Source organism: Sceloporus undulatus, chromosome 2, assembly GCF_019175285.1.
Source record: "Sceloporus undulatus isolate JIND9_A2432 ecotype Alabama chromosome 2, SceUnd_v1.1, whole genome shotgun sequence".
NCBI lineage: Eukaryota > Metazoa > Chordata > Lepidosauria > Squamata > Phrynosomatidae > Sceloporus > Sceloporus undulatus.
In genome coordinates, this window is record NC_056523.1 from 218705009 (window position 1) to 218728946 (window position 23938).

General features: G+C 41.3%; 2 protein-coding genes across 7 annotated transcripts in view; both read left to right on the forward strand.

Moving 5' to 3' along the window:
* TDRD7 (tudor domain containing 7) overlaps positions 1-18253 on the forward strand; it is a 45859-nt gene extending 27606 nt beyond the window's left edge. For all 6 annotated transcript variants that reach the window (XM_042451963.1, XM_042451965.1, XM_042451962.1 and 3 more), the window contains 11 exons: positions 1444-2009; positions 6262-6448; positions 7232-7343; positions 8863-9065; positions 9178-9312; positions 10163-10246; positions 11245-11379; positions 11514-11624; positions 13673-14154; positions 15268-15428; positions 17892-18253. In XM_042451963.1, the coding sequence (XP_042307897.1) occupies positions 1444-2009; positions 6262-6448; positions 7232-7343; positions 8863-9065; positions 9178-9312; positions 10163-10246; positions 11245-11379; positions 11514-11624; positions 13673-14154; positions 15268-15428; positions 17892-18112 (2397 nt within the window). In that variant the 3' untranslated portion in view covers positions 18113-18253. The remainder of the gene's footprint in view (positions 1-1443; positions 2010-6261; positions 6449-7231; positions 7344-8862; positions 9066-9177; positions 9313-10162; positions 10247-11244; positions 11380-11513; positions 11625-13672; positions 14155-15267; positions 15429-17891) is intronic.
* A 5051-nt stretch (positions 18254-23304) lies between these two features.
* Positions 23305-23938, forward strand: part of TMOD1 (tropomodulin 1) — a 55665-nt gene continuing 55031 nt past the window's right edge. Inside the window, 1 exon segment of the mRNA XM_042452323.1 lies at positions 23305-23468. The gene's annotated coding sequence lies outside the window, so the exon portion shown is untranslated.

Sequence of the window (23938 nt, forward strand, 5' to 3'; positions counted from 1 at the left end):
GTAGAAATCTTAGAAAAACTGGTTTACATGATAATTGGAATTAATGCAAATATGTATTAAATACTTCAATAGAAGTATAACTTCTAGATTGAAAGAGATAATAGTAATAGTATCACTCTATTCTGGGGATGAATTTAATGTACTAGTGTATATTGAGAAGCTGGAGAGTGTCCAGAGGAGAATGAACAAAATGGTGAAGGGTCTGGAAACCATGCTATATGAAGAGGAGACTTGGGGAGTTTGGTAGGTTTAGCCTGGAGAAGAGAAGGTTAAGAGGTGATATAATAGCCCTGTTTAAATACTTGAAGGGATGTCATATTGAGGATGGAGCAAGCTTGTTTGCGACACTTCCAGAGACTAGGACCAGAGCAATGGATGCAAACTATAGGAAGAGAGATTCCACCTAAACATTAAGAAAGACTTCTTGACAGTAAGAAGTCTTTCGACAGGAGAAGACACTTCCTTAGAGAGTGGTGGAGTCTCCTCCTTCAGAGGTTTTGAAACAGGCTGGATGACCATCTGTGGAGTGGTTTGACTCTTGCTCCCAAACCCACACCTGATTTCACCCAGGTAGTCTTTCTCAACACTAATTGATTGAGAGGCAGGACTTTTTAGCTGTTGTTATTATTAGACAATTGGAAGTCAAGAACTCTTGCTGGTCTATTGCAAAATCTACAAATGTAAGCTAAAATCTTGAATTCCATTTTGTCCACTCCAGCTTTCAAATGAATCATAAGTATCAGGCATGAAAACTCATTTAACAGTTAAATGAGTTTTCATAGAATTGTTTTGGGCTTTCTTTTAGGCCCAAAATGACTGAGTCATAATGGGCACTACAGTCCTCAAGAAGTCATCCTGTATTTACTGTGATTATCCACTGAGCCCATGTGGATGATGATGATGATGATAATGATGATGATGATGATGATAGGATTTATTTATATGCCGCCCATTCACTGGGAATGATAATCTTGTTTTGTAATTTTCACTATTTTTCATTGTGTTTCATACTCAGTATTCTTACAAATAATTATTTCTTTAAATTTAAAAAAGTATGGCTGGTTACTGGCCATCTCATAAAATAATGCTGTTTTGTCCAGATGTATCAGCACAGTCTGTTTTCACAACAAGTCTGCCTTATCTTTTTGGACTTCTAAAATGCTTTATTAAATTGAGAAACATTGTTTTTTCTAAACAAAAAACAAAACCCAGAAAAGAATGGGATAAATAAAGTTTTCTACAATGAAGTGTGGCTGAGTGTAGGAATGAGTGAATTTGTGCAACTTGAAGTGGTGAGGAAGGTTATGATAAACTGGTTGATAGTAGGTGTTTTAGAACTAAATGAACTGATTCGAAAAGCTTCTGGAACCCATCATCAGTTTGTTTGACGTGCTTTGGTTCAGTTATTTGGCTGTTTTTATAACACCTCCTCTCTTCTCAAAGGCAGAAAAGGTATCTTCTGGTGGTTGCTCTGATGTAATTCTCTACCCTGCTGGCAAAGCATCTCATTCAGGAAGGGATGTTACCAGCCAAGAAGGAAGACCTCAGCTGCCATTATTAAGGCAGACTACAGAGACCAAAGCAACTGTACTCGATGGGGACTTAAAACAACAAGTTGCATCCATTTTGTTAAAATATCCCAATGGTCTTTGGGCCAGTGCTCTCCCAAAGACGTATGAAAATATGTACAAGACAACATTGCCTCAAGATCTTCTGAGCAACCTGGACTTGCTCTCGGATATATGTACAATAGACTACACATCTGGAAACCCAAATAAGGCCATCCTTTATGCAAAGTCAAAGCAGGAAGTCGATGAGAATCTTAATGTTACTGGCAAAATACCTGAAGATTTGCAGAGACCAGCTGAGCAGCAATCTACTGACGTGCTTCAAGAATCCCAAGAAGAGTGTTCAGAGAATATAACAGTACCTCCTTTAATTATCCCAGAAGAGTCATCACCTTCTGTGTTGGTAGTGGAACTGAACTCTACAAATGAAGTTGTTGTCAGGTAAAATAATAACTACAGAGTTGTAACCTTTCTGTAATAGTTAGAGTCATTGGCATCATGCTTGGGGTGCAAGTCGCACCCCAGAAGAGGGGTGACACCTGACTGAGCAGCCCCTCCCATACCTCAGCAAAGGGCAGGGAGGGAGAGGCCCAGGCTACCCCTTCCTCCATGCCCGGCATGGCTTTACTCATGTGTCAAGCCACACCAGGCAGGTAAAGAGAGACCTTGGGCACTCCTTCCTCCTTCCTGGCGTGGCTTTATTCATATAAAGCCACGTCGGGCAGGGAGGTCATGGCATACCCTTTTGGCCCTGCCCCCTGTACCAGGTGACACTGTTTAAAATACTCCTTGTTTCAAATGTGTTTATTTTTTCCCTGCTGAAATTAACCCCACCTTCCCATTTTGATTGTCATAGAGAATGCTGGATTTGGTACAGCTTGGCCTGATCCATCCAGTAAGGTAATGATGTCCTTCAGTGATCTCAAGTAAGCACACACTTGGTTAATATACACTGTAGGGTTATCAATTACCACTTAAGTATCTTTGCTGTAGTTTTAAACATTGCTTATGAAGTCTCTCACATCCCATAGTACCATCACACAGTTGTAATGTAATAAGTGCACAGAGGAATCTTAGATTCAGGGATTGAATAAGGCCAGTGAAGAGGTGGAATTGTGCTTCCATTAGACTAGCCTGAATTGCTGTGTTAGTGATCACTGAAAGAGGATTTATCTTACAGTCAAGAGATAGTGTTCACATTCAGAAGATCCTCCAAATCATAGTTTTGAACAGAAGTGCAAATCATGAAGCTTTCCCCATGTTGTTGGACTTCTAGTGCTAGCATTCCCTAACATTGGTGGTGTTTGCTAGGGCTTCTGAGACTTGTATTTTATTACTATGTAGAGCGCCAACTAATTCTGAACTCTGGTTTAGAAAACTGTGAGGAAGGATTTTGCCGTTATGCTCAAGGCCTTCTGTTCCACTACAAAATACTTAATTCTGTCTTCCCACTGTTTGAATCAAAACAATTCAATTTGTTTTATTATGGTCCTCCACACCATGGTATGATGCCAGACTTTCCTCTCCAGTATAATCAAATATCTTACTGAGTTTAGGAAAGACTGGAAATGCTGAAGCGCTCATAAAAATAAATCATTGCTAAAATCCTTTACAGTAGATCAAGTATTTGTCCTCATATTGTATTGTATTAAGGCAGCTGTGGTTGAGAGGTTGAAAGTGGCTTGTCAAGGTCGTGAGCTCATGGCTTAAGTAAACTTTGAATGAGTTATGTCTGGTCTCATACTATTAGCCATAACATCTGCTCTTCAGTTATGAGTCTTAGTACCAGGTGTTCATTACTCCCTACGTATGGCAATATGCAAGTAGGGGCAGAGGACTCTACTTGCTGGTTCTTCCCCCAAGCTCATTCAAGTTTTGTTCTTGCTGTATTGAACAGCGGAGTTGAATCAAGTGTTCATTCTTACTTTAATACAAGTGGAATATTGCATAATTAGGAAGTATTACATTTATGGTACTAAAATGCCACAAAAACTGTGAGGATCCTCAGTACTCAAAAAGAACTTGTACTGCAGGTCATTGGTATCCACTGGGGTTTGGTTTCAGTACCTCTGTGGATACCAAAATCCATGGATATTCAAGTCCCATTATATACAGTGGCACAGTACAATGGTGTTCCTTATATAAAATGGCAAAATCAGAGTTTGACTCTTGGGATTTATATATTTAAAAAATATTTTCAAGCTGTGGAGGCTTGAATCCGTAGATCAAAAAAAATCAGTGGATATGAAGGGCTGACTGTAGCACCTTTGAACTAACTGATAGAAGGAAACCAGTAGCATGAGCTTTCATAGAATTGAGCCTACTACCTCAGATCTGAAGAGTATGTCTACGAAAAATCATGCTACCAGCTTCTTTCTTTCATTTGTTCTCAAATGTGCTATAAGATCCCTTTGCAGACTGATTTTTCCCAACTAACATGACTACATCTTTGCATCCTCTGAGGATCCTGCAATTCCACGAAGTATGCAAGTGAACAAAAACTGCTGTTTAGGTTTTGCTGCTTAAAGTGGCAAGTTTGGGAAACTGAGTGGCTGTGTGTGGTGCACACTGTGACATCAGTTCATGCGATTGCTGTAAACTTTTTCTTGCTGTCCCAAAGAATGATGTTATATGTGTGGATGTTATTCTTTAGACATCCATTTATATTGCCTCAGAGAAAGCCATACAGTTAAAAGAGGTACTACTTCAGCATTCTTCAGCTACAGAGCTTGAACGTCTCTTGATAAAATCAAGGTGATTTGTTGTAGAAATATAATATTTTGTATAGTCTGTTGAAGGGTGTACTTTCTCCAACTTTTCAGAAAATTCTAACTGCAGTAATATTGCTTCAGATGCAAGCATTTTATGCTATTGCTTTTCTTCCACTTAAAATACATGTAAGCTTTATTCTTTATTTACATGGGCTTTGTTTTCTTGGTATAATAGTCAAGGATAGTAGTAATAATAATAATAATAATAATAATAACGTATTTATTTATATCCCGCCTCTTCCTTTTTGGGGATCGAGGCGGGTAGCAACAGAGGTTAATACAATACAAAATATTACAACAACAACAATAATAATAATGATAAACCCAAATCCCCCCCAACCCATACTCTCCCTCCCGGAATAAAATTACAACAAGTTGTTGCCTTTTATCGCCCTTGATCAGAAAGGGGGCTGTCATAGCAAAATGGCTGCATGTAGCCATTCAGCAGTCACACGTGAACTTTCTGTCTTTTCCTCTTACAGCAACAACCTGATGTCTTTAATTCCCACCAGCCCCAACACATGACTAGTACAATGGAATTATAGGGTTGTAGTCTGACACATCTGGGGGATACTAATTTGTCTACCTTTGTCACTGCACAGGCCTTTGTTTTAGATAGTTCCTGGGCCATTCTCGTCTTTTTCTCAGAGCAATATACCATTTGCTTCACACTTGAATCATCACTATGGTTTCACCAGCTGATGAACATCTAGTAAGCTCATTCTTAGTTCTTTAGGTACCAAGGGTGCTAGCCATGAAATTACCAAACCAGTCTCCCCCCTCAGTTTGATTCTGAGCATGGAACAGAGACTCATTCTTCAATTTGCTCTTTATCAGTAGTTGGTAGGGCTTAGTTTTCTTGGTATAATTCCCTATGTACCAGATAAATGCATGTCACTTTCTTATATATCACATGAACGTGTGTCAAGCTGTTGTATTATTTTGTTATCATAGACTGCTCAGCTTTCAGAACTTGTAGTTTAAAGGTGGTGAAAGACCCAGACATACGATAAAATTGTGGGAACTTCTTGCATGTCAGTCTCATGTTAATCTAGGACGCCAGTTCTCAACCTGTGGGTCACGATCCCTTTGGGGGTCGAACGACCCTTTCATGGGTTGCCTAAGACCATCCAAAAACAATGTGACCCTCTATTTCTCCATGTTTACAAATGCAGAGCTGTGTATTCGTGTAAGAATGAGAAGGAGAAGGGGGATTTGGGCGGCAACAATTCAATTTTGTACTCTCTGGCTTGGCTCTTTTCCTCTAAATGTTCTGTTCTGCACTTCTGTTGAAATCTCTGCTATGTTTATTTGATTTGCAGAGTGCAATAAGAATCTGTCCTGTGATTATTGTAAGTCATTCCATGTCATTGCAATATGGAGACAAAAACAATGGATTTCTTTGCATGTGTAGCGTACTTCTTGAAACCATTATGAAAGCTATCATAATGCAGTATTAATAGACATATTGGATATCATAAGGCTGATATCCAGATTGATGTACTAAGAATATATGTAAAATTCTGTCAACATACATCTTGGAGTTAAAGAGTAAATGCTACAGTTATTGAGCTTGTTTGATTCAATATATTTTCTCTTCAGAAATTCTTGGATCACCAGCTTAGATGTAAAACGAAACACAAGGCATTTGCAAACTCACTCATGTACCAAAAACACATATAAATTATCTGCCTCTTGTGCCGTGTAAGCAATATTTCACAATCTTACTGTGCCTGTTTACAACCGCCTTGATTTCCTACCTGCATCTACATTTATCTGACATAGATCCTAATCCATTTATCTTGTTTTTCTCCCTAAAATAATGGATTAGATACTGGCTTGAGAATGGTAATACTTCTGCCCAATTCTTCCTTTTTTGTTGTCAATTTATGCTAATTTTCTGTCCACCTAAAATCCTATAGATATGTGGGAAAAGGCTATTCTGCTGCCCAGGAGTTAATGGAAGATGAGATGAAGAGTTGGTACAGTCAGAACTCCTCCACTTCACAGATACAGTCACCTGAAGTTGGTCAGGTTGTTGCTGTGCCAGCAGAAGAAGATGCTTGGCTGCGGGCACAGATTGTTTCAATAGAAGGCAGTAGAATAAAGGCAAGTAAAATTGATTTCTGTTAATCCAATGTTCTGATGGATTTTATTCTTTTATTTTATTATTTGATCAGGTTTATTATTTTGGAAGTGGAAAAGTGGGATAAAATTGCTAAATGAAATGGAGAATGGTGGTCTAAGAGATTGAATTCAGTCATAGAAAACAGAAGTGCAGTGCCTGAGTTGAAGCAAATGGAGGATCTAGCAATAGCAATAGCAAGTACATTTCTATACCACTTATCAGTGCACTTAAGCACTCCTAAGCAGTTTACAAAGTGTAAGCTAATTGTCTCAACAAACTGGATACTCATTTTAGCGACCTTGGAAGGATACAAGCCTGAGTCGAGCTTAAGCCCCCTTGGGTGGGACTGAACTCACACCCTTATGGTTTGTGAGTTAGTGGCTGCAGTACAGGCATTTAACCACTGCACCACCAGGGCTCATAAGTACAAAACTAAAACCCGTTGTGTTTGCCCTTTTCACTCTGTGAATGGCTGATTGTTGAAAGAAGCAAAGTGAGCCTGAAAAACCAGCTAGTTACAGCAAACTATAGTTTAAGCAGCATTCTGCAACATGATGTCTTGCAGTTATGCTGGAGTAGAAGTCCTATTATGCCCAGTGAAAACATCCTGTATTAGTTGGGGTCATCACAGCTAATGTCCAACTTGTCTTGAAGATATCAGATGCTATAAAGTGAAAAGGAATCATATATTTTAACATCAGTATTAAGACCATTGGATAAGAACTAACTGTAACTTTTCTGTTTTGTTTTTGTTATGCTATCAGGTATGCTACGTTGACTATGGTTTTAACGAAATCATTGAAAATACTAGAGTGTACAAGCTTGCCAAGCATTTCTGTTCACTACCATTCCAGGCTTCAAAGTGTAGATTAGCAGGTAAGAGATGCATCTTTTTATCACCAATAGGTGCAAACACTATATAGCATCAGAGTAGGAGGGGGGGAGGAAAGGTTGTGTCTTATTCTAAGGGCTGCAAGGTGAGATTTTTCAATACCCTGTCCAGCAATGCTTTGCAATTTCTTCTTTTTTAGTAATAGGTTATTTGTGTGACAGGCTCCTTGCTTTGTAAAAAAAAAATGGTCTCACCTAGAAATCGTAACATCTTTTTCAGTGTCAATATTAAAAAGTACAGAAATTTTCAAACAGACAGGATAGAAAACAACAGTATGTTTTCTGTTTTGCACAAGAGCCACAGAAAATTAATAGACCCACAGTCATAGATCCACAGTCATTAGCTGATGGAGTTTGAATATATCCTTGGTGTAAGAGAGATTGTTTTATCTGTCAGGCACTGTGTGGGTCTATGTTATTGAAACAGGAGAGATGTTATGTACATGCATAGTTTGGATGCTGGGGTATGATGGTGTGAAGCAACATTTGTGAATCTACTCTCAGATGAACTAGCTCTGAAGTAACTTATTTAGAACAACCATTTATGGATGGTTGCTTCAGTTAGTCAAAGTTGGTGGGTTCAGGCTTGTACCTCCCCCTCCCAAAAACAAACCCCATATGAAGCACAAAACTGCCATTCTTTAAAACCTGTAGCTATCTTTTTATTGAATGTTTAGCACTGGGGTGCCATTGTTGGGGGTGGGAGGGATTGTATGCAGTCCATAGGTCACACTTCATTCCCTGCCTCACTTAAAAGGATACTGAAGCTCCGAACTACTGGACATCTTATCTGGTTTCTGTAGCATAGACATTTCTCTTGCTTACATAAGCATAGCTTCACAGTAATAAGGGTTCTGAGCTTCCTTAATGTTTGTTCCTCTGACTTAAGTGGAGAGATGGCAATAATAGTGCACACTAAATAGTGTATGTTGTGTGCCTTCAAGTCATTTCTGACTTATGGCGATCCTAAGGCAAACCTTTCATGGGATTTTCTTGGCAAGATTTATTCAGAGGGAGTTTGTCATTGCCTTCCCCTGAGGCTGAGAGCATGTGACTTGCCCAAGGTCACCTAATGGGTTTCATGATTGAGCAGGGAATTGAACCCTCCAACACTCAAATCACTATGCCATGCTGGCTCTGTACTCAAAAGCGGTGGTCAGTGGACTAGTGCCAGTCCACTAGCTGCCAATACTTTGAGAGTATCCAGAAAAGGAAGAAACAGTTGTAGCCCTTAAGCACAAATATACTATTGATCCCTGGCACATTGGGGGGGCGGGCGGAAATAATTGCTGGTCCTCTGCATCAGACAACTTAAGAAGCACTGTGTTGTATGACCAAAATGATTGTAGAGAGTTTTTGAATTGGCAAAATAGTGAAACTTTCCCAGTCCTTCTTTGATTTGGCATTAAGCATTAGTGACTCAAGTAGACAAATGTGATGCAAGAAGCTCCATTTTGGTGATGTTAGTGCTAGCTATCCACTTTGCTTGACTGCCTTTCTATAGGGTTAGAAGCCTTCTGTGATGATGTAGTTTTGGTGAAGATGGTGGAGTCTCAAACCTGTGGAAAGATATTTGCTGTAGAAATACTGGAGAAGAGTGACATTCCCCTTGTCATCCTATATGACACTTCTGGAGAGGACGACATTAATATTAATGCTGTTTGCTTGAAGGCACTTTGTGACAAATCTCTTGAGCTTCAACTTCAGGTACTATTTCCATCTTCCTGTATCACACTTAATGTGCAATCATTAAGATGAGTCAAGTGTATTTAAGTTGCAGAGATTTTTAACATCCAAGATATTTGCTTTATTTCAATAGGTAGCTGCTCTCTATACAAATGTCAGAGTAACCAATGTTTGTTCAGATGGAACTCTATATTGCCAGGTGCCATCAAAAGGCCTGACTAAACTCTCTGAAGTTATGCAGAAATTGGAAAATTATTTTAACCATAAGGTGAGCCTGCTTTTAATATTGTCCTGTAATTTCACAAGATTCAGAGACTCTCAGAGCTATTAGGCTAACAACCCAAACAAGGAATTTCAAGGTTGTTCATGGTTTACTCTTGCTGATAAGTGTAAAACAGCTATAGGTCATTGCCTTTATGAAAGTGTGAACTTCACTTACATCTGCTGTTGCAAACATTGGCTGTGGAATGCCTGCAGTATCAAACTCTAGAACCTTGCACTGAAGTTAATCCATAGTTTTTGCCACACACAGAAATCATTTTCACATAGGAAGAAATACAGTACCATACTGAATTTCTAACATCCTTCTTTGTGTTATGCCATAAATGAAACTTTATTATCTATACAGGTGAGTCATCCTTATTCAAAATTGTAAAATCCAAAACATTCCAGATCCATAACTTATTTGAGCACTGACATGACAGGGTAGCAGCAGAGGCAGGGAGGTTGATGGGTGTGACTGAGTTTGCAGCCAGAGTTTGTACAAATGGTGGTCAGAGCGTGGATCTCATTCAGCCAACTTGGACAGTGACAGGGCTGCTCTATCTTCCCCTCATTCCCTGAAACCTCATCCAGCCACCGGGTGACTGAAGTTTCATGGAGGTTCTGAGTTGTTAGAGGTTCAGATGGAAATACAAGAATTACTCACCAGTATATGGGTGTGCTTGGTGATATGTGTGAGAAGAAATATAGATTTTTTTTAAAAAAAATGCAGGTAAGATTAAGTGTGGTTCACCTCCTAGCAGCTTGCTGTCTAGGGCTGTCTAGACTATAGGAAGCTCGTTATCCCACATCATCTGGTTGTGAGTACTTAATTACATTTCATCTCTTTGTTCCAGAATGCAGCGGACTATTCAGTGTCACTACCTTACTGCGGCATGATTTGTTTGCTTAATTGTAAAGGAAAATGGGCACGTGTGCAGGTAGGAAGTATGCATCATTTAAAAATGTATCACAGAAAGGATTCTAAGCACCAATTTTTCCTTGCACATTTTGTAAAACCCTGTTTAGATATTCAAAACAGTATTAAATCACCATAGAAGAGAGTGTGCTAAGCCTCCCTCGTACATCATAACATTGTTCACATGAAAGAAAAGCACTTTCTTACCATTCAAAACAGAATATTGGGCTTAGACTGTGTGAAGACCCTCCATGCACAGAAGAGGCTCTCTTCAGAAAGTGATGATGGAGGGGAGCAGAGCTAGCATCCCCCTATCCTTGTACATTGCTAAAACATACTCTTGAGCTCCTAAATAGAACTTAAATAACCTCTTTACCCACATATTAAATGCTGGAATAAAATGTGTTTTCCTTCTGTGTTGTAACCGTTTAGTAGGTCACAGCCTAACACCTCACACCGCCTAACATTAAAACCACAGTTTTATCTCTATGTATTTTTCTGATCCAGTTTTTGGTGGAGCAAAAAGTGGCAGCTAATCTGCTGTCTGGTACCTGGTGTCACACTCACAATCCCATTACTGTGATGCTGGAAAACCTGCACTGGTTGACAATTACTTTGTGGACTGGGTTTAACTTTTAAAGCTTGAGACGTGGCTGTCTAAATGATAGCCTTTTCTCTTGTAAACCTGTCCACATGTTAAGATATTGAAGAAAAGCCCCTTTGCAGAATACGACCACCATCACCACACAGGAGTGCTTGATGGGCACATTGTAGAAGCTTTGTCAATTCCTTCTCACTGTTTTTAGGAAAGATATGATACACATCTTTTGAAGTTCACTGATCGTTAATTATAATGGCTTTATTATTTCTACTGGTGTTGTAATGTGTCTTTAGTGATGTTATTAGCCACCTTGATCACTATTATTTTTAGTGGAAAGGTGGGATGAAAAGCCAACAAAGCAAAAAAAAACAACACCTTTCTTTTTTGTGTATTCATTGTGCTTCATTCCATGTGTACAGATAACAAGTGTTCATAGTACCCGGGCTCTTGATGTACAGTTTATGGACACTGGAACAGTAGCATCTGTAAAAGTGGTGGAGCTAAGAGAGATTCCCTCAGCGTTTCTTCGTGAAATCATTGCAACCCCACCTCAGGTATGAAGATCTTTACTCACTTACTGTTATTCCAGATTGTTTTAAGAGGTTTACATTTCTTCTTACTGCTGTCATGTGTATTTCAATACAACTTGAACATCAATCTAATTTTGTTGTATGATTATTCGTTTTAGGCAATAAAATGCTGCTTGGCTGACCTTCCTCTTAATATTAGCATGTGGACACCGGATGCTGTACTTTGGCTGAGAGATACGGTATTAAACTGTCCTGACTGCAGCATAAAGGTAAAACTGTGCAAATTGATTGATTAATATTCCAAGCAATGTGCTGCTGAAACATTGCTTCCATGTTAAAGCTGAATTAGGTTTTGCCACCTTCTGTCAGTTGTGCTTCACTGGAAGAAGTAATGTTACAGTCATAATTCCAAGAACTCTTCTTGGTGAATTTACAGGTTTACAAGATAAAACTAGGAAAGTAAAAAATTAAAAATAAAGCCTACCATAGGTTATTCGTACTTCAGAAAGCCTGGCATGAAGAGATACACCATTACTAACTGTTGGAATACTTATATTGAGGTGCCCATCAGATCTCCAAAGCCAGGCAATTTCACAATATGGAGACCACAGTACCCTTTAACCCACCATAAGACTGGTCTCCACTAAATGATACATGATAAAATACTTTAGGCGCATTACATACGCGCATTACATACGTGCACAAAGTACATCCCCAGGACCTACTAGGGTTAGGAAGGAGCATCACTTCCTGACGCTCCTAACCCTAGTATGGACTGGGTCCGTACAAAATGGTGGCACCCGTTCCACTCGGGGGCCGCCATTGCTACGTCACAACCTAGCCGGCTCCAAATGGGGTGGCGCGGAAGGGACGTACTGGGGCCACACGAGGGCGCCTGGAGCGCCCTTTCCACAGCCCTGGAAGGAGCTCCATTTCGGAGCGCCTTCCACCTTTGCGTCGCTGGGTGCAAGCCTTTACATGGCTGCGCCAGCAACGCAGACCAGAAAGGGGCCAAGCGGCCCCTTCCTCCTTCTCCCCGCCGCTGGCGGGTGTCCTTGGGGCTTGAAGCCCCAAGGACACCCCTTTCCAGGCCGTGAGGAAGCTGCCTTTTGCCGCTTCCCTGCAGCCTGGAAAGCGGCAGATCGGGGCCTCAGAGGCTGCCGTTGTGGCAGCTGAGGCCCCGATCCGGCAGGGAAAGGGCCAGTAACTGGCCGCCCCAAACGGGAGTTCTGTAACGCGCCTAAGTAAAGCACACTGGGCTGTAATAGGATATCTTACAGAAGTGGAGGTGATCTGTCTCATGGTCTAGTGCCAAACTGTTCAGGATTGTATAAATCAACAAAACCTCAGCTTGGTCATGACTTTGTAGCCAAAGCAGCATTGCTGAATCATAGGAGGTGCAATGGCAAGAAAGGTTGTGGGCAAGAAAGGCATAAATCTAACTGTCTCAAGTACCCGTTGAATCAATGGGTGACCTTATGGAAGTTTTGATTTACACAATTCCCATTGATTCAACTGGTGTGCTCTATCTGGCACATTTCGATGTAGGTCTATGTTTATACACTATCTGCCCTTGTTCAGATTGGCTTTACAAGTTAAGCCCTGGTGACGCAGTGGTTGAATGCCTGTACTGCAGCCACTCACTCAAAACAATAAGGTTGTGAGTTCAATACCAGCAAAAGGGCTCAAGCTTGACTCAGGCTTGCATCCTTCCCAGGTTGCTAAAATGAGTACCCAGATTGTTGAGGGCAATTAGCTTACAGTTGTAAACCGCTTAAACACTGTTAATTTGGTATTAAGTGGTATATAAATGAAGCTTTTTGTTTAATACGGGTTGACTCTCCCTGATCTGAAATGCTTGGGACTAGAGATGTTTTGGGTTTTTTTTTTGGGGGGGGGGGGTTTGGAACACTTGTATTTTCATATCCGTATATAAAGATATCTTAGAGGTTGATGCAAGTGTAAACATAAAATTTCTTTATGTTTCATATACACCTTATACACAGCTTGAAAGTAATTTTATACAATATTTTAAACAACTTTGTGTAGAAAATAAAGTTTGTATATATTGAACCATAAGAAAGCAAAGCAAAGCAAGCAACTAACTCAGCCACCTATGAAACAAGTGTCGGGTTTTGGAATATTTTGAATTTTTACATTCTGGATAAAGGAGACGCTATCTGTATACCGTTAAGTGGTATTCTTTACTGATGACTGACTCGGGGAGTATACTGTATACTTTCTCTTCAGCGAATGACTTGCTTTCTTTAAAAAATGATACATTTTATATTCTCTCCTCTACCTATCCCCCCCCAAGGTTGTGAAACTGGATGATAGGATTGCACACATTTATTTATTTACACCGATGAGCTTCCCAGATCCGGACCGCAGTATAAACAGGCAAATCACGAATGCAGACTTGTGGAAGCATCAGAAGGATGTCTTCTTGAGCGTGAAACCAAGTAGCATCTCAGGAAAGGGGGATGCAGACTTAACAGAGCTGGCAAGCATGGGGGTCAAGAGCGGTTTCACAAATTCAGTTCCACGTCCTCCAGAAACCAGCAGCATTGGAACAGCCTTGAATATGCCACCACCCTTGCCATTGGCCCAGCCCCAGGAGCATATGGATGTTTTTGTCTCACTGGCCTGCCATCCAGGTTACTTTGTCCTGCAACCCTGGCAAGAGATGCACAATTTAGAAGTACTAGTGGAAGAAATGCTTCTGTACTATAGTGCATTAGATGAGGGACCAAATGCTGTTGAAAAAAACAAACTCTATGCTGCTAAAGTGAAAAACAAGTAAGTAATATTCATAAATGCCATGCTCTGTACTGGGGTGGAGTGGGGGGTGAGGAATGCTTCTGTGCTTCTGCTCCAGACAGTGTTAGTTGCCCTTGAGTCCCGATAAAGCTGAGGCACGTCTAACCCTGGATCCTATCCTGGGGATTTTGGGATCTTTGTTCCAGCAGTGATTAGCTGGATTTTTGTAGTAAGCCTTATCTGTGCCATTAGTGCTTGACATCTGGTATCTGTATCTGGACACGGAGCTTCACACTTTGAGTGTTAAATATCAGTTTACTGCAACTGAATGTTTTGATACTGTCTTTCTAATTTGTCTTGCCTCTATATCCTTTTCCTGCCCCCCCCCCCCGGGCTCTATATGCTGTCTTTTCTTGGGATCTCAAATATTGTTGTTGTTTTTTAAAATAAAAAGTTAACTATGCACAAATATCTTCCCACCAATAATTTTGAATACATTAAAGGAACATCTGTAGTGGGGAAAGTGAGAAAGATAGAGCTTTCTTCTTATGCATTTATTTGCAGAAGGGGGAGGGAGTGGATCGAGTGACCTAATGCCACAGGGCTCCGGCGGCGGCAGGAGGCCCGTTGCCATTGCTGGGGCCCTCCAACAGGGCTCCGGCGGCGGCAGCGGGCCTCTAGGACTTTTTTGCCAGCCTCTGATGGGGCCTGTGCTGGCGGCCCCCACCGACTTTTTTGCAGGCCTCTGATGGGCCCTGGGGCCCTGGCAAGGGCCAAGCAAAGAGGGGGAGGCCTCCAGTGCTGGCAGCCCCTGCCGGCTCGCTTGCTGGCCTCTGACGGGGCCTGGGGACCGGCAGGGGCCGGCAAAGAGGGGGAGGCCTCCAGCGCTGGCCCCATCCCTGGCATGTGGCCCCGCCCCCGGAAGCTCTACCCCCGGCTTCAGGCCCTCCCCCCCAGTTGTCTGAGGGACAGCAACCCAGCCCCCAGCTCAAAAAGGTTGCCTACCCCTGGCTTAGAGTATCAGATTTTTATTTGTCTTCCTTGACCACACTGTTACATCACTGGAAAAAGTGGATCAATAGGATTCCACCCGTAAGCTTGAACATACTATGGTTGTACACTTGTCATTTGTATTCTTCCTCTCTTTCTTAGATGGCACAGAGTGCTAGTAAAAGGAATGTTGGCAAATGGACTGGTGTCAGTATATGAACTGGATTATGGTAAACATGAGCTTGTCAGCATCCAGAATGTAAGACCTCTGCTAAACATGTTCAGAAAACTGCCCTTTCAGGCCATAACAGCCCAGCTTGCAGGTAGGTGCTACAGGAACGTGGAGGTAATAACAAACAAATATAATTGAAACATACAGTTAAACATGCTTGGTTCAGTGAACCTAAAGAATTCACCCTCTGAATTCTCTATCTCCACCAAATGTGAAGTATTATAAATAATGTTTGAACACTCAAAATGATTTTTCCTCCTCGCTGAAGTTGTATCTCAGTAGGCCATGAAGAATTCATTGTTACCTCTTCCTCTTTAGTGCCTTGTAGCTGATTCAGCTAGCCCCTTTTACTACTATGAGTTTATTGTTTGGGAAAGAAGCCATTGTAATTATGCTCATTAACATACTCCCCAAATCTTTATGTAATACCTAAATTGCATGTAATTTTGTGTAATATTGCAATCTTATTATTATTTTTATTATTATTATTATTTACATGCTGCCAAATCACTGAGAATCCAGGCGGCTTACAACAAAGAGGATAATACAAAGTAATAACAATAAAAATGAAGGAACCTCTCTAACTTCTGATCTCTAACAGGAAATTGAATGCTAGGTGGCATACAACCTGCCACCAGAGGATTTACGTTATGTAATAATTAGGGAAGATGCTGCTTCGGACTATATTCTCACACATGAGCCTGCCTAAGCTTTGAGATTGTCAGAAGAGGCCCATCTCTTAGTATTGCCATCCTCAAAGAGGATCTAAGACCTCTTCAGTGGCAATTTCCAGGTTGTAGAAGTTCCTTTAAAGGGGAGAAGTCAAAGCTAGCCCCCTCACTGTTGTCTTTCTATTGGCAGTAATTGTTGCATTTTTAAAAAGTTTTTGGGGTTAAGAGTGTGTGCTGCATCTTATTTATTTATTTTTATCTTCATTTAAAGCATTTTATAACAAGGTGGATTATAAAATTTAAAATAATTGAAATACACAAAAATGCAGATACTTAAACGGATGATATGAGCAGCTGAAACAAAATCATATTTATCAGAAAGTAGATGTTTTAAATGGTTTTTGTTAGTAGTTGAGCTTCCCTGGATATCTACTGCTGAGATATTTGTGTTCACTGCATTCTCTTTCTGTGCCAGTGGAGTCTATTCTGAAAAAGAATCTGACCTCTAAACTTCTTTTAAAACCTCATTATTTGATAACGTTTGACAAGCAACTGACCAAATTATTTCAACCATTTTGGGCATTGTATGGCCCAGTCCAGATGGGCCGAAAAGGATGCCCTCATTATGTGTGAGGGCTTCTAGACACCCCTCACATGTGACAAGGGCGTCAAGGCCTGTACAGATGGGCACCGCCATTATGACATGCCAGATGCATAGCATCTGCACACCACGGAGCCATTACGACATCGTGAGTGCACCATTGGCGCACTGCAACGTCGTAATGGTGCAAGAAAAACCTGCTTTTCACTGGTTCTTTTTGTTTTGTGGGGAAGCCCCACAGTCTGGAGGCGGTGGCTTCTCCACGGACCATAACCAGGCGCCAGCAGGCCATCCTTTTTTGTGCAGTCTGTACCCCGCCTACATGTCCTTGTTGCTTCCAAACAGCACAAATGGTCTCCAAATAATCTCCCATGTACTAAAGCTCTTCCTAGACCATGTCAGCATACTTGTGTGTATACAGAGTTGGGAACAAAGGGCAGAACATTGCCCACTGTTTTATCTTCAGATCCTAGTCTCAGATTCTTGCTGCAACATTCAGCTTATCTGTAGGGATTTCTTTTTTAAAAAAATCATGTAAACTTTCCCATGCAAACCCTTAAGAAAAAAATCTTCTGTTTGATATGGTAAAATCCAGGACACATTACCACATGATTTGCTCTTAGGCCCAGCATAAACAAAGCTGAAACAGGAGATATAGGTTGCTATAAGGTGAAAATACTTATTTCTTTACTAGTCTATTGCAGTAATCAAATTACAGTTGGCCCCCCATTTTCATGGGGAATCCATTCCGGACCCCTGCAAAAACAGGCTCGTGCATATTTAAGCCCCATAGGCTTGAATGGAGTGCATGTCTGTGTGCGCGCTTGGCGCGCACATGCCAAGCACACACCCCATTGAAAGATCTGCAAGTTAAGAGGAGCAACTGTACATCCATAGCCAGTGAAGTGCTTGTTTTAATTGCCATGTGGGAGTGATCTGAACACTAAATGCAGACACCTGAAGAGGGTGGATATTATGGCATGTCAAGACTTCAAGGGCTAGGTTCTTGCATTCTCTATTTCATTCATTCTTGTAAGGTTCTCAATACATTTCTTGATTTTCCTTGAGAACTGAGACTTACAAGAATATGTAAAATGATAAAGTACTTTTATATGTAGGAGAAGCCCAGATCTTCAGGGAGAGAGATCTGCCTGCACAGCCATAGTTGACCACATAGAGTGAAGTTGCTGGGCTTTAAAATTCTTTGCTGGTTCAGTGATACCTAGAGGCTCCCAACATCTTATGGTTGTGCTGAACCTGGTTCTGTACTCTTTTTCCCTAGGAGTAGAGTGTCAGCAGTGGTCAGAGGAGGCATCAATAGTTTTCCGAAATCACGTTGAGAAGAAACCTCTGGTGGCACAGGTGCAAGCAGTTATTGATGCAACTAATCCATGGGACCGAAAAGCTGTTGTCTATTTAGTCGACACATCACTACCTGACACAGATATATGGATTCACGATATTATGACTCAGTATTGTATGGAGATTTCAAAGGCAAATTAATCAGTTTTTCAAATTTCCACAAGTTCAGCAATAAGATGATAAATGGTAATATAGCTGTGACTAAAATACTGGTTTACTTCTGATTTTGCACTGTTTAATACTAGAATGTTGTGTATAAAAATAAATATTTCTGTTAACTTACTTTAGAACATTCTTTCTTCCTCAGATTACAAGTTGCCTAAAGGTTATGTTCATGGCATGCTGATTAGATGTAGCTCTCAGAACTTTATCTAGATCCTGATGGTCCTTCTGTGTAATTATATTTCCCACTAAAAGCCCAAAGGAATAGTGCTGAAAGGAACCTTGAAAAGCCTGTCAAGAGTAAATAACACTGATCAGTTATATGAGCCAGTAGTACTGTTCTTTATAAGCTGTGTTTGTAACATTGATATCCTACCTGGGTACATGAGACTAGAACAGCATCTACACTACAGAAATAATGTAGTTTGACATCGCTTTAACTGTCTTGACTCAATGCCATGGAATTCTGGGATTTGTAGTTTTGCGAGATATTAATCCTCTGGCTTCTGTGGTGCCAAAACAGACTACAGATCCCAGGATTCCATAGCATTGAGCCATGGCAATGTCAGATAGCATTATTTCTGCAGTACAGATGCAGCCTGAGACTGTGGACACCATGCAGCTTGATGGCACCAGGGTATTTGGGTCTTTTTAAATGGAGCTGATCACTCTTGGTCCTGATTGTGGTATTATCCACTGGGTCAGAGATGACCATAACATGCATTGATTACAGTGACACCATGGTACTTCCCTTTTCACCCAGTTTCCTGTTCTGCTTCCTCCTCCAATGTGTGAAACTGATTCACTGAGTTGTTAAACAAGGGAAGAAACAAAGTCAAGGAATTCGGTTTGAATTATATCTTGATCCCAAACTACTGAAATTGCATCTTCCTCAATTGCTATAAAAGAGCCACATATATATTGCTCACTACTATACAGTACCTTGCTGAATCCTGATAAGTCATCTAACTCATACAGATTGGAAGGACTGCATGGCTACCTTTGAGGTGCCTGATGTGTATATGCATTATTGGGTAATTAACATAAATCAACTGTGAGGTAGGAGTAGAGCTCCAAATAGGGTGAGAGATAAATTTGTCTTTATGGCTTCTTTAAGGTTGGGAAAATTGGTACCAGACTGGCAGGAATTATACCAGCCGGCCCCACTGTCACTTTTGGCTCTGCCTCATGCCTCCCAAATGTTCCCTCCCAATGGTGATGGTAAAAGCTTCAGCCATTTCATGTCTACCCACTTGAGTGGTGGTCAACTTACAAGAGTAGGGTGACAATCCTACAAATGCTCTTCTATATTGGTGCAGTCTCAGAAACTGTAGCGTTTGTTGCAGTCAACTAAACTAGCACCTCTATTACAAAATGGCAGAATGTTTTCAAAGCCCAATGCTACTACAGGGGACCTGCACATTTTTCCATGAAGCACACAGAGCCAGTGTGGCATAGTGGTTTGAGTTTTGAACTACAACTCTGAAGACCAGGGTTCAGTTTCCTACCTCAAGGGAAGGCAAAAGCAATCTTAATAAATCTTGCCAAGAAAACCCCATGTTCACCATAAATCAGAAATGACTTGAAGGCACACAACAGACAGAAAACACAACTCAATCCTATGCATGCCAATCCTGGTATAAATCCTAACACAACAGATTCCTAGGCTGCAAAGCAATTCAGATCCATGCCACAGTTTCCTGGCTTGGTAAATAAGCCCCTATTTACAGTATTTTTGTAATCAATGTGGTGAACTATCTTTATTGTGAATATTTTTTGTCACCCTTCAGTCATATTGCCAGGTTAGTTTACAAAACAAACAAACTTGATTAAAATCATTGTGGAAAATTAACCAAAAGCTCCACAATTATAAATACAGCATAAAACAAAGCAACTTGAAAGATTTTTTAGAAGGAAATGCCTCTTTCCTGAGATAGTGGTGGCCCAGGAGCATATTGGTACCTGTTACTTTTAGGCACAACAGAGAGTGACAGCTTTGACCTTTAGAGTCTAGAAATGTGTTTGTTTTGCTTTCCCACATGGATCTTGCAGTTTGCTTGCACACTCTGGTAAGAATCTTCTTTTAAGTGCCAAGCTCCTATGAAACTAGAATAAGATAAAATGATACCAGCCACTCATATTTTGCCTGAGGAGATTCCCTGGCTTCAGAGCCACATTTCTCCAAGACTTGGTTCCAAGCAGCAGGTGAGCAATAAATGCTGTCCAACTTGGTGTATATTTTTTAAACTGGAAGCTTTGATAGCTTTCCAATAGGAACACTGCAGCTTTTCATACCCAAATATAATGCTTAGCAGATTTACAGAACTTGTATTATGTAAACTATTAAAAAAAATCAAAATAGGAAAAGGAGGTAAAGCAACACTCCTGTCTTTTAACATTAAGCTTCTCAAAAATATTTTTCTTTTAAAGAATTGCATTGCTCCATTTGGATTTTAAGGATATTCTTTACCGAAAGCATGTGCTCTTCATCTGTTTGCCTATTTAATGGTGCAGTACCTACAATCCTGTGTGTGCCCTGTAGGACCCTTGTGGCGGAGCAAATATGCTCATGAATCTATGCACAGTTAGTAGTCCACGTGCAAGACCTTTTAAACTAGGCAAGATGCTGTCAGACTTAATTAACGGGTGCTGGGGAGAGAGTTTATGCTTGTTCTTGAGTACAAACCTACTTTACTCCTCCATATAAATAACTCTGGGATCTCAAATAGATTTGGGGCTGGGGGCCCAGACATCTGCCTTTTCCAGGACATGTCCTTCAAACATTGAAAGGTGGTTTTTTTTTTCTTAATTTCGGCACAGTGGACCAATGCAACGAATTTAAATGCAGATTCAGTCAAGGGTTTGTTGCTAGCAAAGTACAGTTTTAAGGATTTGTGTTGCTCAGTGTTTATTGCAAGCCAACAAGGCATAGATCTTGTAGCACCTTTGAGACTCACGGAAAGAAAGAAATTAGAAGCATGAAATTTTATAGACTTCAATCTACTTCCTCAGATGCATGCAAAGCCAACAAGGTATTTTAACAAAGGTAAGTTCATCAGAAAAAAAAGCTGAATAGAGAAATTGAAGACAATAAAAAGAAGAAAAAGAGATCTCTTCCATAAGATAAGAGAACTCAAAGGGCAGTTCAAACCAAAGGCTTGGATGCTCAACGACAGTGGTCCCCAAACTGTGCCCTTTAAGAGATTTTGGACTTCAGTTCCCAGGAGCCTCAGCCATGTTGGCCAATAGTCTGGGATTCTGGGAGCTAAAGTCCAAAATCCCTTAAAGAGCAGAGTTTGGGGACCACTGCTCTATGAAAAGAAGAGGAACATACACAGAAAAGCTATATAAAAGAGATTTAAAAATGAATGACCCATGGAACGAAGAAGCATTTGAAGATGAACACCAGATTCTAGATAGTGGGATGGAAGCTGCAATAAGAGAGGTTGGGAAGAATAAATAACCAGGAACATATGATACTCCAATTGAACTGATATATTCCACACAGACAGTATCAACTCCAATGTTAACTAAAATGTGTCAACAGATATGGAAAGCAAAATCATGGCCAACACACTGGAAATGTTCAATATTCATCCCCATCCACAAAGAGACACAAAACACTGCAGCAACTATAGGACCATAGAATTAATTTCTCATGCAAATAAAATTATTCCTAAAATTCTGCAACATAGCCTCTAAATCATATATAGTGAGAGAAATCCCAGAGATGCAAGCAGGATTCGGGAAAAGAAGAGGCACAAGGGACCATATTGGAAACATGGTTGATGGAGCATACCAGGGAATTCCAAAAGAAAACTAGCTTGTGCTTTATAGGTTATAGGAAAGCCTTTGACTGCACACATCATGAAAATCCATGGTATGCATGGGACACATCATAAGAAGGCATGAATCATTGGAGGGAAAAACAATAATGCTAGGAAAGGTAGAAGGCAACCAAAAGTGATAAAGGACTTTATCACCCAGGGAAAATTGGGGGGTTTAACCAGCTATTAACTTGCGAAAATCATGCAATCACGATTAAAGATTTTCACACACACTGCACTTAAAGAGCCATTATCCCAGGAATAACAAGGGAATAACGAAATAAACTGCAACAAATGATTCACGGGATTTCCCTGTGAATGATTTGTTGCTGTTTATTGCCAGTCTGTTCCCAGGATAATGGCACTTTAATGTTGATGTCGTGTGAAAAAATTGTGATTGCACGATTTAGAAGCATGAATTGATGTTTATACCAGCATTTTTAGTTTTATTGGGTCATGTCCTTCTACATTTTGCAATCTCTTAAGCTCCTTGGCAGTGAAGCCATCTGGTCACCCTGGACATGTCCTCCATTTCTAGCTCCTGATCCAGGAGGAATGCCAAAAAGTCCTCCATTTGGGTACATGACTAAGAAGCACGAGTTTACATTTCTATTTGAGCTTTTATGCGGTTAGGTCCTACATTTTTTCTTGACAGTCTTCCATTTTGTAGTGCCTTGTCCTTTTGTGTGTGTGTGTGTGTGTGTGTGGTTACATGGGCATGTCCTCCATTTCCATCTCCTAGTCCAGAAGGAATTCCAAAAGGTCCTCCATTTTTGAGCAGGGCTGGGGGAAGCACATTTTGAGGGTGGCCCCAGGTCCTCCTCTCTCTCCAGCAACATGTCCTCTATCCCAACCTTCTGGTCCAGGAGGAACCCAAAAGGTCCTCCATTTGGAGCAGGATGAAGAAGTTACTCAGATCGACCAGAGGTCCTCCTTTCCCAGGACGCCTCCTCTATCCCAGCCTTCTGGTCCAGGAGGAGTCCTAAAAGGCCCTCCATTGTTGAGCAGCACTGGCAAGACACTCAAGGTGGGCACAGGTCCTCCTTTCTCAGGGACTCATCCTCCAATCCCAGCCTTCTCTGTCCAGGAGGGATGCTAAAAGGCCCTCCATTTTGTGGTGCCTTGTGTGTGTTGGCCTGGGCATGTCCTCTATTTCCACTTGGAGGTGAGGAGGAGGAGGAGGAGGAGGAAGGGGACAACCTCTGTCCCCCTCCATGCTCCAGAGACTCCCTCCTGGGCTCTTCTTCTTCCCTCCCTTTGCTCCTGCAGCTGCCCAGCATTGAAGCCTCTCCTCCTTCCTTTAGGGCTGGCCCAGGCCTCCTGCTCCTCCTGCTGCTCCTCCTCAATGTCCTCCTGTCCTGAGTGACCAGAGGGAGGCAGGACCCAGCCAGGGAAGAAGCAGCAGCAGCCTCTGCCCAACTCCACAGCCTCCCTTCCTGCCTCCCCTCTTTCTTTTTCTCATTCCCTCCTTCCCTCCCTCCTTCTCCTCTCTCTGGCGCTTGAGGCAGGTAGGAAAGCCTACAGTGCTCTGTTTGTGGGGGGAGGTGGGTTTGGACCCCTCAGTTGGGGGTCCTTCCTCAGGGAGGTCTCCTCCTCCTCCTCCTCCTTCTTCCTCCTCACAACCTTCGAGGAGGACCAGGCACCGCCAGGTGGAGGACCTTCCAGGGAAAGGGAGCTCATGCCCAAAGGAACTATGGAAATGTAGGACGTTTCAGAAAAAAGGGAGGATGTGATCAAATAAAATCTAGACACACTTGTAGAAATATGCATTCATCCTTGTTAGTCGTGCTCAAAATGGAGGACTTTTTTGGGGGATTTCTCCTGGGCAGAGAAGGCTGGGATAGAGAATGGGTCCCTGAGAAAGGAGGACTCCTGGCCACCCTTCTTAGCTCTGCTCAAAAATGGAGGACCTTTTGGGATCCCTTCTAGACAAAAGGCTGAGATGGAGGAGGTGTCCCTGAGACAGGAGGACCTCTGG